The following is a 19,804-nucleotide window of genomic DNA, read 5'->3' as shown; positions in this document are numbered from 1 at the left end:
AGAAAAATCAAGATGCTGGATGAACAATTGCTTTCAAATTGATCATAGTAATTTAGTACTGGAGTGTGCCACAGTGGTAACTGGCCTGAGCATCCTCATGAGTTTCAATACAAAGATATTTAATGTGGCCATTGTGAGTCTGAATGCCCGGAATGCAAATACCATTGGAGCATTGCAGAAATCCCTTCCTAGGAAACAAATTGGGAGGTTATTAAAGCCAGTTAAAATCTTTGAGGGAGAATATTATTTCAGTAGAAGAAGCTAATTTGTCAAAAAAGGAGGCATTTAACTGATCTTGCCAAAACATCTTTTAAAAACATGTTAGTACTCTGTGTCCCCTTCATTCCATTATGGGCTGATAAATTCCATATGGGACAAACTGACCTATCATTTTTGTCATTAACCATCCTTAGCTTTGAGATTTTTGTCTCGTGTTACCTAGTGGAATATAAAATATTGCAAAACCGATTTAATTTTAATTCCTATCACCATAACCCACCCCTACCTGCCCACAGTTTTTAAATCTAAAATTTATTCTTTCTTTCCCATTTGTACTCAAAATCAAAGCTTCCTGGGAAGAAGAAAATCTGAGCCATATCAATCTCTACATAATTTTGAGGGAGATTGCAAAGGCAAATATAAAAGAATATATGGTACCTGTTAATTAGGAGAGCACAAGGGGACATGCTTTGCCATGTGTGCTGCATTAATGTCTTGGTGACATGAATTTCTTTTACTTGTCAAATTATGGAGCAATTCATGATTCTGTGTCTGCTTGTGGCAGGAGATTTACGGGGTAGGCACAGGTTTGCCTAAATTATCTGTGGGCCCTGTGCAGGGCCAGAAGGATCATTTCTCACCCTCCACACAGTCCCTCTATGTTCTTTGAAATACTTGCTGTTGGCTGACTACTTGTAGGGGAGGAACCTGGAAATGGACTGCAAATTCATTTTGTGTAAATGAGATGGGAGAAGGGCAAGCTCTTAGTAATTATAATCAGTAAATTGTAACTTTTGAGAATTTTAATTTGCTGTTACTTTGGTTGCAGCACTCGGAAATGTTTCACAAATGAAAATAAATATATTAGCTGAATAAATCTGTTCCTGAATCTGGTGTGAATATGCCCGAAATAATAATTTAAAAAATGGGATTTCATAATAGCCTTATGCCTCTGAAGTGTGAGAGGGAGATAACATCAAGGACATCAGATACAGTTTTGTTATTTGACTTTTTCCTTAAGTTTTCATTAGCTTTTTATCCTAGCCTTGTGAATGAATCCTCATCAACAACAATAAAAGCAGGTTTTGCTCAGTAAGTTTCTTAATAATGTATAAATGAAAATAAATGCATTTTTTCTTACCATGCAAAGCTTGGCTATTCCCAATCTGTGTAATTTCTGCAGTATTGAGTGCATGGTTTTGGAGAGCAGAACTGCAGCTCTAGTGGTGTGTGTAAGTAAAAATAATGAATATAGTTAATATTCTGTTTTGCTATAGACATTCACAAGGACAAATACGCTATGTCCATGCTGTGCATTTCTGACTGCCTTAGATACAAACTGCGGTCCTCTGAACTGCTCATAATTGCCCAGAGGGTTGTAATACCAGCAGTGTGATCGCTGTCCAAAGCCAGGTCAAAAGGGATTGTAGGGATTGAGCTGTGAATGCTGCTTGGTGTGTACTTAACATGCTTTGGCTTCATTTCATGTTTTCAAATTAATGTCCTGGTTGGAATGGTCTGGGTCAGGAGGTAGAGGAGGTTGTAATAAAATTGGGATTAAAGTTTGGAGCAATTTAGGGGCCAGGCAGGAGGGGTTGGGGTTGCCAGAATTGAGGGGAACTTGTACCAAGGACCGCTCTTACAAGCAGGATGTCAAATGAATCTGGAGCTCCTGACTGTGCCCCTGCTTTTTGCAGGAACTCCTCTCAAGGTGGCCCTTTTTCTGTAGCTGTAAAGCTCCTTGAAAGCTGCAGAGCCCTGAAAAGCATCTCAGCCATTCATGTCTGCTCTGCAGTGCAATGTCTCAAATCTCATTGCTGCAATTATGGGAAGTTTGCCTGACACTTTAGGGTGAGGCTCCATCTTCTTAGGCATCTGTGTACTGTAAACTGCATTTTTTTCCTTCCCTGTTTTTAATTGATGTGAATGGTGGGGGGGCTTTGCAAAAGCACTCGGCTGTGACCCAGCTTGACTCCTAAACCATATCCTCATGAGCTGGCTCATGCTGATGGTGCTGTGCCACCTCACTGCTTGTTGCCTTCCTCTGGGTGCCCTTGGCTTGTCACAAGAAGCGCAGCCTATGTGTCTTCACATCCTGGCTTGTGCCAGCAGCTGTGTGGCCAGCAGGAGCAGGGCAGCGATAGTCCCCCTGTGCTGGGCACTGGTGAGGCTGCGCCTCAAATCCTGTCTCCAATTTTGGGGCCCTCATGACAAGATGGACATGGTGGAGCTGGAGCATGTGCAGAGAAGGGAACAGAGCTGGGAAAGGGTCTGGAGCACAGGTCAGATGAGAAGCAGCTGAGGGAGCTGGGGGTGTTTAGCCTGGAACAAAGGAGGTTCAAGGGAAGACCTCATCACTCTGTACAACTCCCTGACAGGAGGATGCAGCCAGGTGGGACTCAGGCTCTGCTTCTGGGTAAAAAGTGATGGGAAAAAAAAGGAAATGGTGTCCAGCTGCTCCAGGAGAGGTTTAGACTGAGTGCTAGGAACAATTTCTTCCTGGAAGGGATTGTCAAGCACTGGCACAGGCTGCCCAGGGCAGTGGTGGAGTCTCCATCCCTAGTAGGATTTGAAATAGGTGTGAACGTGGCATTTGGGGTTTAATGGTGGCCTTGGCAGTGTTGCGTGAAGAGTTGGACTCAACGATCTGAAAGGTCTTCTCCAACCTAAACAATTCTGTGATTGCATAAAGCTGTGCAGTCTTGGTCACTATCAACAGAAGGAGGTTTTACAAAAAAACACCCTCAATTTTAGCCCTATTACTAAAATAGGGCAGTGAAATCTGCCTGCAAGGATTAGCTCATTAATTATTTTTTATGGATGTGTGAGAAGGTAGGGAGCTGGTGAAGGCAAGATGTTCTGCATAAATTCTTCAGGAAGATCCAGGAATGGAGAAATATGGAGTCATTTCTTACAGTGTCATGGCAACTGGCTCTACTCAGAGGAGGCATCCTATCAATTAGGTTAAATAATTACGAATAACGTCGAGTAAAATTAAGAAAAACACCTTAGAGTCATGTCAGGTGGGAGGCAGCTGAGCTACTAAACAAAATAAAAAATAAGCTGTATCACTTCTGGAAGAATTCAGCAGAGGCTGGAGGCAGATGTGGAGAGGAGGAAGAAATGAAGGGAGTTAATGAGAGAGTGAAAAAAACCTTGTGGTATCTTTGCTCAGCTAAAATGAAAAGTGTTTTGGAAAATCCTTAGTTTTGTTGAAAATTTATTCTTATTCTAAATTACATATTTTGAGGAAAACAATTGATATACACAAGCGTGAATATTTTTTTACATCCGAACTAATATGTCCCTGATTTCCAGAGAACTGAAAAGTCTTCTCTTGCTCCTTCTCTTACTCTGCTTTTCAGATATTTTCTTTCACACTACAGTGAAATGAAAAAAATCCCTCCCTTGGTTTTTCTGCTGGAAAAAAATGGGAAGAAATCTTAATTTATTTTTAAAAAATACTTTACTTGAATGGTGGAAAAGTAGAACATATTAAAAAAAAATGACATTTGACTTCTACTTTGACTTTAGAAGGTCTTCTACAGTTACAAATTCAGACTAAGACTCAGGTTACGGTGTTACTTTTTTTTTGTTGCTAAAGCTTGTCCTATTTCATAGAATAAAAGCAGCAAAATAATGAAGGGGGAAATAGTAATTTTTAAAACCATGAGTGCACGTCTCAATTTTATAAAATATTTAATTCTGAATTTCCTATTAAAAAATAGAACATGGACAATTGACATAAATGATTAAGTGTGAAACTTAATCATAAATGTTTAAGTATGGAACAAAATTGAATAATTTACCTTTCTTTGTAAAATATATGTATTAATGAGAAATGTGAAATGACTGTGAAATGATGATGATGATGATTGTTATTATTCCTAATTCTAACTATGAATAGGCATGAAGAAAATTAAAATTGTGTCCCAAAGGCGTTTTCTCCTGCCTTTGGGAAATGTCTCATACAGCTCCTCAAAGGAAAATACACTCACACGTATTTATTGCCAAACCTAAAACTCACTTACATCAGCAGCTACTTTTTATTGACCTCAGTGAATTATGGACCACAACCTCTGGGAAAAATGACTTCAGATTAATATCATTAAGGACTAAAGCAGGTTAGCTTGCAAATTTTGTTCAAAGTGTTTTTATTTAGGTTAGGTAAATGTGTTTTAATGTTATGCTTACTAATGTGTACTCGCAGGAACAAGCACTTGCATGAAATGAGAAATATGTGAAAGATTGTTTCTCCCAGACCATCAGTAGAGGCGATGAAGAGGCTCTGCTCTGTAGTTAATAAATCTGAATGCCTGAAAAGATTAAAGGAAATATTTGCAATTTGATCAAACAACTGTGGGGAATAAGATGAACTCCTTTGGGATTGGGTTTGCGAAACTGAATAAAAAATGTAAAGAAAAGAGCTTTGCAAAGTCAACTGCAATTAATAGTTCAGTATAAAATTAATGTACCATACTGCAAGGGCTTGGGGAGAAGCAGGCTGGAAGGCCTGAAGAGATGTGCTAATAGATGGGTTGTTGAATATCTTTTTCCTGGGGTTTGAAGACTCCATCCTGCAGAGCTTGCAGCAGTTTCTTACAGAAGTAGTTGGTGGTAGGACAACTCAATGTGAGTGATACTTGCAGGTGTTTAGTAGCATGCAAAAAACATCAATATACTGTCAAATTCCCCATTCCATGTGCAATGCCTATTCTGTGTGCAATTTCAGATGTCATTGTCCCTAAAAAAGGACATTATTGGCACACATGACCAGCCATGAGTGCCTTGCAACAGCTGAGAAACAGCTGAGGATGGCAAAATAACTGGGGGGAGAGACCCTGCAGTCATTCCCTCAGCTCTTAACCTGTGAACAAATACGTCAAAGGCATCAAGGCCACTTAAATTAACCTCTTGCATTTGTGGCTGATCTCACTGGTGTGTGAAAAAAGAGAACAAGATGTTCAGTGTTAATGGCACATTCAAGCTACCAGACTGGAGAGTTGAACATGTCTTTTAGAAATTAATGCTTTCTCCTGCTCCTAAAGAGTTAATGCTTGAGAGATATCCCATCCCATAAGTGTTGTAATTGTTGGGTCAAATCTTGATATTTTTATTCTGTACAATCTCTTGTTTATTTTCACTGGACTTTCAGGGTTGGCTTAGTCACTCTTGGGTAACATCCAAGAGCAGCTTTGTCCTGCTCTGGGAAACAGTCAGTCCTGCTTGTAGTAGAAAGATGATAAAATCTTCCCAATTATTGTGACCAAAGCTGGGATACTGGCATAAACCTAAAAAAAATTAAAACTATTAAATTTTGCACAGACTTTTATTTTAAACTCACAGTTGTATCTAAATGCAGCTTAGGAGACAATTTAGCTTAGAAGAAGCACAGGAGAAAACTCCCTTGTGCTGCAGATCTGCTGAATCCTGAAATCAGGCTTTCTGGCTTGATCCAGCAATCCCACCACAGGAGGGATTGTGGAAAGGACTGATGAAATTCAGTGTCAGTGCACACAAATGAGTAGGTAGCTGTGCCTACACAGTAATGTTTTCTAAATTAGCAGTTCCCACTGAGGGATGACACCTGACTCTTGCTGCTGAGAGTTCCTTGAAAATATCGGTGCAATATTCAGTCCCAGTCAACAAAAGGCAAATAGGATTCCTGGGCAGGCAATTGAAATTAATGTTGTTGCACCACACTGCACTGCTCTGCAGCAAGATGCTGTAAGATTAAAAAGGGTGTCTAAAAGGTGACAGGAATGAGGCATGGGATGAGGACTGGAAACACAGAGCGGGCGATGGTTTAAAAAATCAAGAGTGGTGTGAAGGAGATGGAGAGGAGCAATTACTCACTTTTTGTAGAAAGGGTGGCTGAGGGTGGTCAGTGTAAAGGCTGGAGCAGCCAGGCTTGCAGAATAGCACAAAAAAAAAAAGTTTTGGTGAGGAAAAAAATCCAGAAATGGATTTGTGGAGTGGTGTTAGATATTCCAGTGGAGATGGTTGGTGGCTAATACGTGGTGTGAGTGCAGTCCCTGGGCTCTCTGGGTTTGTGGAAATCTGAAAGGAGTGGCCCAGGGCAGGAGTGGACTCTGCACCCTCTTTCTTGAGCTCTTCTCATAAAGATCTGGAGGGGGCTGCAGTCAGGGGATGGGTTTTGGCTGGGTGAGCAGTTGGTGTGGTGCTGCTTGTCACATTTATCACTGTACACATCTCCGTGTTCCATCCTGGGCATCTTCCAGGCACTGTCTGGAGCTTTACAGCAACAACTCCGTGGTCCCACAGAGCAACTTCACTGCAGCATCCCAGAGCAGAGTAAGTGCATTTTAGTGAAATGGGACTTTTAAAAATGCCATGAAACAGTCACCAAAAAAGTCGAAGGAAAGTGATAAAACACACTCAATTATTCTCCTCAGACACTCTCCAGACACCAGTGTAATTTCATTGACTTCAGTCAAATTAGTGTTAATGTAGGAATGGAAATGCAGCAAATCTAATTCCAGCATCTCCTTCCTGGAATAGTGAGCAAGAAAACAGAGAGGTAATCAGGTAGAAACAAGTGCTGATCAGGAGTTGGACAGGGAGGAGAGGAGCTCCAGGAGCTGCTGCCAGGAAATAAAGATACTTTTCCAGTCTCACATAGTCATGGAGAGTTCAGCAATACATGCACTGAGGCCAAAATGAAAAACCAGGCATTGTTTTTGGTCTTAGTTTGACAGTATGTGCAATCTTTTGTTTTTCTTTTAAATACTCTCAAACTCCTTCTGCCAGGACAACATTGATGGCTAGCAATGTTTCTAGGAATGTTTTTCATTTTTGGTATTATGGAGAAAGGGATGGTGCAGAGCTGTGGGACTGGTGGAGAGAAGTGGAGGTAATGTGAACGGTACAGTATTTGCACAGCTTGTTTCACCTGAGAACAGATCTTTTTATAGCCTTTGGAGTGCTGATGTCCAGTTCTATACCTAAATTTATAAATAAATAAATAAATAAATAAGTAATTTAAAAAATATATTACTATATTAAGTAATACCTATTTTATATTTATATTTTGAAATATAAAATTTATATTACTTTGTGATCCTCTGATGAACAATTCAAAAACATTTTTGGGGTGTTGCCTGCCATTTTGCCCTTCACAAGGATGCCTTGTGTCACTTTGCAAAGGTAAGCACAGAGAGTTTTCGTAGGACCATAGGTGTTCTCTGAAGTGCTGTAAAAACTCCCCAAATACACTGGAATTCAAATCAACATCGTTCAGGGAATGAAACCTTTTCCTTAAGCACATACACCTTCCCCAAAGAGCCTTCTCCCCTGGTAAGAAGTGGTTTTGTGGCAGCTCTGGGTGACTGCCATGCCACAGACCCGTGACAAACACGGTCCCACCAGCGTGTTGGGCAGGGGGGTGGATGTGCTTTGAATACACAAAGGGTTAATTGATAGTGCTGAGTGCCAAATTGAGAGGCCAGCTTCTTTCCTCCTCCCAGAAGGATGCAGCACAGAGCAGGACACGTGATTTCACAGAGTATAAAAGTGATAAACGTGCTTGTTTTCACAGTTGGGTTTCACTTGGCTATTGACTGTTCTACAAGACAACCACAGAGGAAGCTCTGAAGAAGCTGTCAGGCTTGGTGACAGCTCAGCATCTGTCACAGCTAAATCAATACTGCCATGGAGGACAGGTTCCCAGAGTGAATAATCAAAGTAGAGTAAAGCTAATTCACCTTGAAAGTCTGGAAACGTTGGTGTGAAATTTTTTAGACAAAACCAACATTATTCCAGCAAAAGAGGAGAGGTGCTGAGGCCCAGCCCTGAGCTCTGCCCAAGTGTGGGAGCGGGGAGCAGGCTTCACGCCAGTCATGTGCACAAATGTTCTGATAAAATGGAAATCTGGTGCTAATAAATTGGGCAGAAAGGAGTTTGGATTGTCCCTTATTGCTAGCAGGGTGCTAGGAACTCATGGGTTGGTTTTGTGGAAAATATTCCATTGCAATATAAACTCAGGGTATGTGTGAAGATAATGAATGTTCCATTTCTTTTAGGCTGTTAAGACTCTTTTTTTTTTGTGCATCAAAATGTGATTTTCTTCCATTGTTCAGGTTTCTAATATTTAAAATTAATAGACTGGAGGAAACAATGTTTTGCTGTGGATGGTTTTAGTTCTATAAAGCCTGGAGGTGAATTGTTTCAACTTTTTGGGAACCTTTTTTTTTCCCATTGGTTTTAGTGCAAACATGTCAGGGAAGAGAAATTTAATCAGAGCTAATCTGTCAACATCAGATAGAAAATTCTGGATACAAAAGTTTGCTAAGCTCTGTCTGGAAGTGCTGAATTTGCTGGATAGAGAATTAGAGGGAAAGTGCTTCTGTAGATGACTTAGATGAGTAAGAAATATTATTCTTGAGTTCAGTGAAGCAGTTTTGTGGTCATTTTATGAAGCAGAATTACTCTGAAAATAACAGGATGGAAACATCATCTCCAAATTTGAGGCTTTTAATGTTAAGGGTTAAGTACTTTACTTTGTTCCTAAAAATACTCTATAATTACTCATAAAAATCCTTCTTCACACAGAGTTCAGGCTGAGTTCTACTGAATAGAAGCAATATTGCTTTACTTGTTCTCTGCCTCATTAATATTTTCAGACAGATATTGTATAAATACTCACTGTTATGGTAACAGGTGTGTTTACCACATCTCTCAAGGCTGTACATGGCCTGTAATTTAAAGCTGGAATAATTCCTTTAATTGTCCCAAATCCATTCTTGTTATTTGTGCTAAGATAAAACTGAACATTTAAGTAAATAAATAAGCAAAATTGGATTTTAAAGAACTCGAAAGAACGAGCAAATTAGAAGACTCAAAGGAAAATTTGCAGCTGCCAAAATTCTGAGCCCACGGATGTTGTATGTTCATTCACCTTTACACTGTGTATGTGTGTATGTACATATATATATATATGTATATTTATGAGTATCCAAACCACACCAGCACGCAGATTTATACAGCACAAACTTCTGCACTGGCATGCACATAAAAAAAAGAACCCTGGAGCAGAGAGCTAGAAGCATCTTTTCATACAGAGCAGTACTTTGAAGGTGTGTTTACAAACTTTCCATTATATTTTAACAAGACAGGCAATTTAGGTGGTGTTCTCAGTGTGCGAGTGATGTTCTGGCATCCTGCCTCCAGCAGCATTGCTGTCCTGAGTTCATCTCAATGTGACAAGAACTTGGTGTCCCACTAAAAAAAAAAAAAAAATTCCTTTAAAAGTATTAAAGGGAAAAAAAACCCAAAAAAAACCAAAAAATCAACAAGAGAAAAAAGCCTTGTGGCTCAAATCCAGCAAGGAGCTGTAAAGTCATTTCACACAGGGATACTGACAGCTGCCAGCTTTGCTCAGGAAACTTTTTTTTTTCAATGATCCCTTTGGTTCCTGTGCTACAGTTCAGTAGTGCTGGAGACCCTTTGTGTCCTGTGCTTGTTATTGGTGACAGTTTTGACACACTGAGGCACAGTGAGGGAGGCTCGGGATGGTTTTGATCCCTGGGTCTTAGTTCTGGACAGTAACAAGAGTAAATATAGCACTCTGAGAATATTTTTTTGATGGAGAAAGGAAACAGAAAGATTTATGTGATAGGTGGATGATTGTCTGACATACACAATTCAGCATTTTCTGAAATACTGGAGAGATTTGCATGGAAATGAGGCAACTTTGGAGATAATATTCAAAATGGAGAAGATGATAAATAAGGATAGAGGCACAGAAGTTGCTGGAATTCATGGTGAACATAATTCTCGTGAGCTTTGGTTAACTTCTGCTTCCCTACTTTCCTCCTGCACCTACTGTAATTACTTCAGGGAAGTGATTGTGTTTTAATTACCATTGACCTTTGCACAGGACTTTGTGAGTGTGTGAAATGCTAGACATGCCATTTGGCAAGGAGGTGGTGGGTTTTTGAAGAAACAGGAATGATGAAGCATTATTATAAGAAATAGTTTCATTCATTTCACTGGTTAATTCTTATCTGTGCTTGTGTCATACTGTTCTGCTAAATGGTAAGTTAAATATTCCTGCCCCAACTGTCACCATCAAAAGCTGTGACCCATTAAACACAGCTTCCCCTGCATCTGAAATGGGTAAAAGAAGCCCTAATCAGCCTTTCAGTTCAGAGCTCTTAGAGAAAAAGATTCTAGAATTAAGGCCTTTTCACTGCAAAATAAGGATTTTCCCAGCAAAGCGATGCTTTTACCATTCAGTTAACACAGAGTACTGCTGTTTGCCCTGCTGCCTGTTGTGGTGTAATTGCCACCATTTTTCAGGCTGTGCCTTCCCATATGTTGCTTAACACCCTTGACTAATGTGATGAGGAAGAAGCAGACCCTGGCAGTCCCAAGACCTGTAAAGCTTTCAGATGGAAAGAAATGCAGGAAATTCAATCCAAATACCAACAGGAACCCCCTGAGCTTGTGCAGGGCTCTCTTTCTGATGGCTGGAATGTTTCTCAGGTGAAGGAACAATAATCTAGTAAGCTGAGGTGGCTGTGGAAGGGGATGTTGAGCAGGGAATGTGTGTACAAACTGATTTGAAGCTGCTTAGCATCAGACCTGGGAGCCCTTGTCCCCTCATCCTCAGAGGGTTGAAATGAGGAATTTTGTTGTCTGTGGTGCTGAATAACCTTAGCCGAATCCAGCTCTTGCCCATCACTGCCACAGGACTGGAAGCCAAACTCACTGATAGCTGTGGACAATGGTAGCTTTAATTTAAGACTGTGTTTTGCAATACCATTTCAGCCAGTCTTGGCTTGCAGCTCTGTGCAAAAGTGCAGGTGGTCAGGTCATCACATCTGTGTGGTGGCAAGGCACTGGAGTTTTAAAGTAAATATTTTCCATTAGCTGAGTGTGCTCATGGAAAAAAACCAAAAAGCTCCGAGGTTCACCATTTAAAAATTAGTGACTGACCGTGCAAGTGCAGTTGAAAGTCTTCATTTTAATAAGAATTTATGCATAAGGAATGCCAAATGCCCAACTGCTCCAAAGCAGCTGCCCCTCCCTTCTGTGCAGTGTCCCCTGCAAGGGGAAGAACAGTGAGAGTTCCTACAGTTTACTACTGATAGTATTCTAATTTACATAATCTTTTAGTTCTTGTCAAGCAAATATCAATGTTAACAGGAATTTTATAGGCCTATCTTTATTATCACTATCCTCTTAATTTAGGATTTGCACTACTGTAGTATCAGGAAGGTTTAAAAAAAAGACTGGATGTGGCACTTGATGCCATGATTTAGTTGAGGTGTTAGGGCATGGGTTGGACTCGATGAACTTTATGGTCTCTTCCAACCTCATGATTCTGTGAATTTTGTGAATTCTGTGAGGCTGCTGGGCCAGGAAAGCAGGGGTGGATGTCAGCTGGACCTAGGGAGGAGCTGTGCACCTTGTGTGACTGCAGAGTCAGATGCAGGAATGCCACCAAATGCAGGACACACATCTGGGCCAGGCTGCTGGTGGAACCAGACTGGAATCTGCAATCATGGTGGGCTTTTGACCAGACACAATTGTCTGCAACTCCCCCCTGATTTCAGAAGTCAGATGGTTTTGGTGAGGAGTTCAGAGCTGAATTTCATGGCTGAATCCAGACCTTTGCCCATTAACTTCTCCTCTGCAAAGCGGGTGTGACAATTCACACTTACAGGAAGATAAATACATTGGATGATGTGTCATGGGATTATACAGGGATCTGGCTGCAGGGTGAATTGGAGGAAAGTATTTTTTTTTATTATTTTTTATGGTTTTGGAAGAAAAATGTAAAAGTTAGTGTGCTCTGGTGTTGGCATCTCCCTGTAAATGGGGAAAAACTGTGATTGAACACTGATGTAAAACATTGCTGCGATGGGGGAGAGTATTTTAACAGCAACATGTTTAGTAGGGCCAAGGGATCAGAATCAAGGTTGGCCTTTTGAAGAGCTGTAAAACCACGGGGCTGTGTTGGTGCTTTCACTGGCACAGCTGGCAGACAGGAGTGTCCTTGAGGGGGAGAGGTGGGAGGCTGGGGCTGGCATCAAAGAAGTGCTATAAAACACTTGGGGGAGGGGGCTTAGCAGGATTATTTTCTCCCAAGTAGTAACTTGGTTGAAATGTGTTGGTGGATTTGAGGAAAGCTATTTCTGTTAAGAAAGTAGCAGCTTTTTGCTGCTGCAGCATCTCAGCAAGGCTGTTTGACGTTAGGAGATGGCCACTGCCTGGTGTTACATCAAACAGAGCCTGCAAATGTTTTCAGTCTGAGCAGAGGTATTAAGGTGAGGTGGAAAGAAATAACAGGAAACTGCACAGCTTCTAAAAGCATAAATCAGATATTTAGGTACTGGGTTTCTCTCTATTTATATTTAGTAAATTGTAGTGTTTTGACCCTGTCTGGATGCCAGGCACCCACCGTGGTGTCTGCAGAACGGTTCCTGTCACACATTCTCACCTTTCTCTTCTCTGGATGCAGTTACATCTGCACAATACCTTTTTTTTTTCTTTATTATTCTTAAATATGACATCAGAGAGGGGTTACCATCATTTCTAATTGGCCCAGCCTTGGCCAGTGGCACATCTGTCCTGAAGCTGCCTGGCATTGGCTCTGCTGGACGTGGAGGAAGCTTCCAGCAGCTTCTCACAGAAGCCACCCTCTCAGTACCAAAATTAGGCCATGCAAACCCAATGCAAAAAATGTATATTGGAGTTTTTATCTAATCCCTCCTGAATGATAGAACTTTAATGATTCTTATCTAAAAATCTTGCAGGAATACCTAATTTCAAAAATTAGTTGAAGAAGAAGTCGCAGCTAGCCTCAACATGCAGAAATTAATATTTTTCCAGGATCACAGCCTCATAGAATTGGTTAAGTTGGAAAAGACCTCTGTGGTCATTGAGTCCAACCATTAACCCCTCACTGTACAGACCACCACTAAACCACGTCCCCAAGTGCCACAGCTGTGTGTCTTTTAAATCCCTTCAGGGATGGTGACTCCACCACTGCCCTAGGCAGCCTGTTCCACTGCTGGACACTCCTTCAGTGAAGGAAGTTTTCCCAATTTCCAATCTAACCCTTCCTTGGCACAACTTGAGGACATTTCCACTTGTCCTTGTTCCACTTGATATTTGGAAGAAGAGGCTGGTACCCCCTCACTAATCTTTTTTACAATTGCAGTTTAGAGGAACATTGTATATGCTTGGATTAATAATACTCCAGGACATAAGGAAAATCAGATCTCTCAATTAAGCCTTCACTTCCTTAAGGCAGATGTTCCTATCTGGATGTATTTAACATACAGTCAGGATAATAAGAGATCTGAAATGCTTTGGGATTATTTAGGTAACTCTGAGTATTTTTTTTTTTTTTCAGAAAGTTCCTTATTTTTAAATAGGCTAAAACATTTATATAACACCATTGCTAAATCATTCAGAAATGTTTTAAAAGTACAAATGTAGTAACAGATTTTATATGTAAAAATATAGTACTTGGGTTCTTGTATGTAATTTTGGGGAGATTTTCCACACTTAAGAGTAAAAATAGAAACTACAATTACAGTTGAACCACTTATCTCACCTTTAGGACTGAAAAAAATATTTCTGCATCATTACACCAAATTTATCTCTATAAAATTTAGTGAAGACTGTTCCAGATTTACACACATAGAACAATTGAGGTAATGAGTGTTGCATGACTGTAGGAAAATAACAGGAAATGTTTGGAGAAATTCAAGTCATTAAAGAGAAGGTGAATAAATGCAGTTTGACCTAAGCAGTCTTTTCATGAAATTGGGTAATTTCACCTTCAACCTCATCTCTCCTGTTTATTGTAAACAGAGAGACTAAATTAAAACTATTGAGTTTTAAGTGTATGAACACCTTCAGAGATTTCTTTAGAGGTTGTTTAAATACTTTTACTGTAAAGAGAGGCACAGCATTTTATTTTCTTTCAGAACCTTTTGCACATGTTTTTTACTGCCAATTCCACCTGCCAAAAATAATTAAAATACAGCAAAAGTGAAATACCCTTGGTAGTGCTTATCTGCCTTTGTTTTTTTAATAGGTGAAGGCTAAGACTCACACTTGTCACTTCAATATTTGCTCATTAAATAGAGATTCTGTGACAAGTCTTCACTTGCTAATTATGGAGAGTATGGGTTATTGATGGAGAGCCTTAACCCTTTGAAGGTGGCAGCAGCATTAGATGCTTGTCAGCATCTCCAAACTTTCATTGCATACCAAGACCTGCAAAATTATAAAATCACCTTCTTATAAATGACCTCCTTTTCTAGTTATCATGTAGAGAACAAGGATGGGGAGAGGATTTACAGAGAGAGGTAAATTATGAAAAATCTTCTCTCCCCCCAAAACCTGCAAACCACCCTCAGCTGGGTTGGTTTGGGCATGGGGGAGCACCACGAGTGAGGAGACCCTTTGAGGCACAGCTCCAAAGCCGTGAAGATCTTAAGTAGGTTCCCTTGAACTCTTTACCAAAGATTCTCCATGCAGATTCTCCATGCAGATTCCCCACCTGTGAGAGAAGTGGAGTATTTGGGTGAACTCAACCATTTTTACCATTTCCAATTCGAAAGGAAGGCTTTGGTTTCCAACAGAGAGAAATAATGCTGAGTTTGTCTGTGCAGACTCCACAGCCTGGTGGATTCTGGCTTAGTGAGATATTGCTGGGTGGTGTTTACAGGGATTTTTTTGTGCTTGATTCTACCCATAATTTCTTGAAGAAACATTATTTTTTTTAAGTACAACTTTTCCAGGACCATATATTATGAGACACAACTAGAATTTCTTCTCTGGCTTTATATTTTTCTACAAATCCTCTCTTCCAAGAGGAGGTGGTAGGTGCCAGTTGCTTCAGACAAGCTGTTTCCAGCCTGGCAGGTGACAGAGTTGCATCTCTTTGTGCCAGTCTTGCAGGGCACATTTTCAATCAGCCTGTGTCCTCTGAGTGGGTCTGCATGGCCAGTTGGGTTGTAGGCATTGAATTTGCAGATGCAGTCTAGCTGTAGTTAGAGGTTGTGGGGATTTACTCCTGCAGAAAACACAATATTTTGGGGGAAGTTAGGGCTTCTCTGTACATTTATAATGATTTGCAGTAGCGTCTAACATCAGGGATATTGTGCCCTCACATACCTGATGAGATGAGTGCATGATAAATCAGCCACTGTTCAAAAGGATGAGGGATGTTGCACTTAAGAGAAGTGATATTTCATCAGGTTTGTCCTGCTGCAAAAGTCCAAAAGAGCAGAGAAGGCTAAAGAAATAAAAAAGTCATGTGGCATTCATCCATCTAAACTTTTTATAATCCATATGCTTGTACTTTTAAGTGTTGATATATGTCTGAATGGATACAGAGGTATAGAAAATCTTTCCGTAGCTTGCAGGTATGACACAGCAATCAGAAAAGCAAGGAAAAAAACCTGCCCTTGTAACATCGCACACACTGTTATTCTGCTCTGTTTTCTCAAACAGAAATCTTGTGCTCATTTGTGCTACGTATTGAGTGACTTTGTTTGGTTTGAATCCTGTATTTGTGATGAACTTCGACATCTGATTTCTACCTGGACACATAAATATCACAGTGTGAAATGGAAGTACAGTTCTTCTATTAGATAGGTTTTAGGAGAATACCATGTTTCTTTAAAAATGCCACCTCTCACGTAGGGGTGATGTACAATAGTAAATTGGTTTGAAACAAAGTGAGATTTCTGGAATGAGGTAGAAATGGGTTGTGTAGAGGGAAGACTGTGCACTGAGTGATGGAAGGCATTTTCTCCTTTCACAGTGGCTTATTTCTTACCATTTATAGGCTGCAGCTGTTTTTTTTTTTAAGCAATATGGAAATGCATAGCTGAATTCTGCTATAAAGTACCTCTGAGCAAAGATTATTAAAAATGACAGGCACATTTCTGTGTATTTGATAATGTCAAAAACAGAAGTAGTGCAGCACATTGGTATTATGAGATACCAGAATATTTCTCCTTTCTGAAAAGTCTGTAATGTCTAATGCAAGAATGTAAAACATAAAATTCTCTGACATTATCCTTGAATTGTGATTAGCATTTACTAGAGCATACATATTTACTTTCAATTTTTTCTTTTTTCCAGCTCTTCTTTATGCAACTATTTTTGGAAACGTCACCACCATTTTCCAGCAAATGTATGCCAACACCAACCGGTACCATGAGATGCTGAACAACGTGAGGGATTTCCTAAAATTATATCAAGTCCCGAAAGGCCTTAGTGAAAGAGTCATGGATTACATTGTCTCAACCTGGTCCATGTCTAAAGGAATTGACACAGAAAAGGTATGAGTACCCGAGGTAACAGTTTAGACAGCAAGAGTTTGTGTCCACTGTGTTCTTTCTAAGAAAGTGGACTATATAGCAGCTTATAATTTACTAACAAAATTTTAACTGCATGCTACGCCTTTATTATGTTTGTGTTTGGAAAAAAATATGGTTGTTTTAAAAGTGGACTGTTTTGCTGCTTTGAATGTATGCCTTTATTTTTCATTGTTTTCATGTTTTCTGCTTTCCAGTCTTAGTTTGTCTAAATACTAAATAATTTTAATGTACTTAACTATTGAAATCAATGGGAAATTGGTCTTCAAATTAGCCCAAGAACATAATTTGGTGTCTAAACTACATTTGCATTATTCTGAGAAGTATTGGCATCTGTGCACTGCAGTTAAATGAGTTTGATTGGCTTGGACCTTTTGCTGATGCCCAGGACATCGGCGTATCCATCAGCATAATTAGCATAAGATTTGATGGCAGTAGAGATTGATCTCCCTGAGCTCAAATCTCTGGACTGGCACCTCAGGCCTTTGGTAGGGAGGTACAGAGAATGTGATACCCTTGGCATCTATGCCAGGGTGGAAGCCCTACAGGACTTTAGCCCTCAGCAGGAATCTCATTTAGGCTTCTTCAAAAGCTGGTTTAAGGTGGTCATCTTTGGAGAGTGATTCATCACGTGCCAGGACTGACCTCATGGCTTGTCCTCAAGAACTCCCTTTCTGCATTGCCTGTGCAGTGAGCCTGTCCAGCCTTGAATATTTCAGAGAGCTGAAGTCACATGAGGGAAGGGTTCCAGCTGCAATGCCTTGGACATAAGGCAAGATAAAACAGTTTTAGGTTCAGATTTTTGTTCCGTGAGGATCAGCGATGCTCCTGTGGCTCCTGTGGACCTGGTACATGTCAGCTTAAATTAGGCATTCAAGCTCCAGTATCCATGATTTCCATCCTAAGAACTTAAAGGCCAAGGGTCCAAAGGAGTTAAGGAAGAGTCATGACAGATGACAGATGACTCTTGACATGTGCTTGCAGAGTTTTAAAGTTCTTCAGTTGGATCTCTGGTGCAATATGGGAGGGTGAGGGTGATGCAGATTGTCCAAGTGTGCCAGGATGAAGTCTCTGCACAGAAAAATTTAGTCTTACATCATGCTGATGCAACACCAATTCTGTTATTTATCATCTGCTGAGAAATTCAGTTTATCACCACAAATACAACTACTTTAAGTAGCAAAAATCTTTATTTCTTTGATTCTTATGCTTCAGTATGCCACATTCTTTAATATGTTAACTTCTTATACACTAATACCCTAACTTCCTAATCCCGATTAGGAAAGTGTTAAAAGTGAGCTTTGCTATTCTAAACTCCTGTAAGTGCCTTCAGTCCTATTGTATAAACTCCCAACTACATGAAAATTCAACTGCCATTTGCATTTATCTCCTTGCTATTAAGTCAGATTCCTGTGTTACTCCACTACAGTTTCATTAGATTTTAATGATGCTTTGCAGTTAATTAGGAGAACCTATGCTTTAATTACTGAAATTTCCTACCACAGTTTCCGCATGTCCGGTTTTATAGATGATAAAAAGACAGTTAGAGCCCTAATCTCTGACTCATGGCAAGCATTGTTCTCTGGTCTATAAGATGGAGTGGCTGCTTAGCTAGATAAATAATTTACCTGTAAAATCTGTGACTTAGGTTTTTAACAATTTTGCCTTGGTGAAGACTTGCCTATACGTAGGCCTGGATGCAAATCCAGTTTAAAACAGGATTTCAGGGACCTCTGCATCTGGACATCAGTAGTTGCAGCTAATCGAGCTTCCCAGGAAAGTCCGTGGTACGGAAGAACAGAGACAAGAGAAACAGAAGAACTTGAGCACTGGGCTGGATATTTTGGTATTTTGTGTCCCTTACAGCCTTACAAAAGCAACAGCTCCAGTGGCCTGTAGTGCCTGCACAGAGCATCCCAGGGGCTGTACGAGGGCAAGGATCAGGCAGTTTGCTTTCTGCTGCAAAAACCTTGCCTTTAGCAAAAGCTTGGGAAGCTGTGTTGCAGCCAGTCTCACATTTATCTCCGCTCAGGAAGGTGTAATGACATCACCCACACAAATGAGAAACCGTTGTAAATTCCAGCTGAAAAAATCATAGAAACAGAGGTACAGTCCTCGAGATTGGTCATCTAGGGTGGGTGGTTTCTCTTGCCTCAGGTCTTTCATTTACCCTTCAAGCCTTGCTGTAAGACCCCCTGCACTTAAATTGCATCCATCTGCACCGAACCTAGAGCAGCCAGAGGATGGGAGCAGAGGGACCCCGAGGTACCCAGTGTCACAGCAGATTTATTTTTGTGGGTACAGAGGGGCTGGTGGGGTGCACTGCACCTGCAGCTGAGCTGCTGAGTCCAGACAGTGCTCCAGCTTGGAAGAGGGGATTCTTCTTCCAGGTCTTGGATTGCTTCTCTGCACTGCTTCTTCTGACAGCCTGGACCTGACCTTAGAGGTTTCTGCCAGTTTCATTTTCAAAGCTCCAGTAATGACATTCTGGGCAGTCTGTTGTGAAGATATATTTGCATCACATGATCTCCCATTTTGCTTAATTGTTATGAACTTTTCATTAAGCTTCTTATTATCCTGCAAAACACACACGTGCTCATGACACAGGATAATTACTGAGGATTTTCAGCTTTTCATTTTCCATCAGACAGATCAGACAGTTTCTATCATCCGAGGATGTTTTTCAACCTAATATACTCTATTACATCCAAATTGTTCCAAATATATCTCCATCATCACACCGGAGTGTGTTTTGCGACATCATTTGCCCCCAGTTGTAATAAATAATAATAAATTTGTAGTACATTTCATTCAGTCACTCAACACATTGAAATGGCTTTGTTTTTAAACCCAAATTTAAAGAACAAGAAGAAAGAATGAGGTTTTTTTATATGAGTATTACATTAGGTTTCTATGGTGTTGAACAATCCCAGTGTTGGTGGAGCAAGAGTTAACACGTGTTTCTTTGATAACTGAAGATTTTAAATTGATGTGCTTGGGATCAAAATATAAGTTAAAAACTTGATTGAAATTGCTAACACTTCACATCTGTTGATTTGTTGCCTCAGATATTTATCCCTGAATAGCACATTTGGTGTGTAGTCCCAAAGAAGATTTTGGCCAAAACTGATGAGTCCTTACATGAGAACTGAAGACAAAGTGGAAGTTAGAGTGGAGGAGGTTAAGTGAAGATCTAGTCCTTGCTGCCTGTGTAG

General features: G+C 40.3%; 1 protein-coding gene across 1 annotated transcript in view; it reads left to right on the top strand.

Annotated features, from left to right (window-relative positions):
- Positions 1–19,804, top strand: part of KCNH5 (potassium voltage-gated channel subfamily H member 5) — a 148,945-nt gene that overhangs the window by 82,032 nt on the left and 47,109 nt on the right. Inside the window, exon 8 of the mRNA XM_068192164.1 lies at positions 16,354–16,553. Coding sequence (XP_068048265.1) covers positions 16,354–16,553 — 200 coding nt within the window. The remainder of the gene's footprint in view (positions 1–16,353; positions 16,554–19,804) is intronic.

This window comes from Anomalospiza imberbis, chromosome 6 (assembly GCF_031753505.1).
Source record: "Anomalospiza imberbis isolate Cuckoo-Finch-1a 21T00152 chromosome 6, ASM3175350v1, whole genome shotgun sequence".
In the NCBI taxonomy this organism is placed as follows: domain Eukaryota; kingdom Metazoa; phylum Chordata; class Aves; order Passeriformes; family Viduidae; genus Anomalospiza; species Anomalospiza imberbis.
The sequence above is the reverse complement of the archived record's forward strand: the minus strand, read 5'-3'. Positions and strand labels throughout refer to the sequence as shown.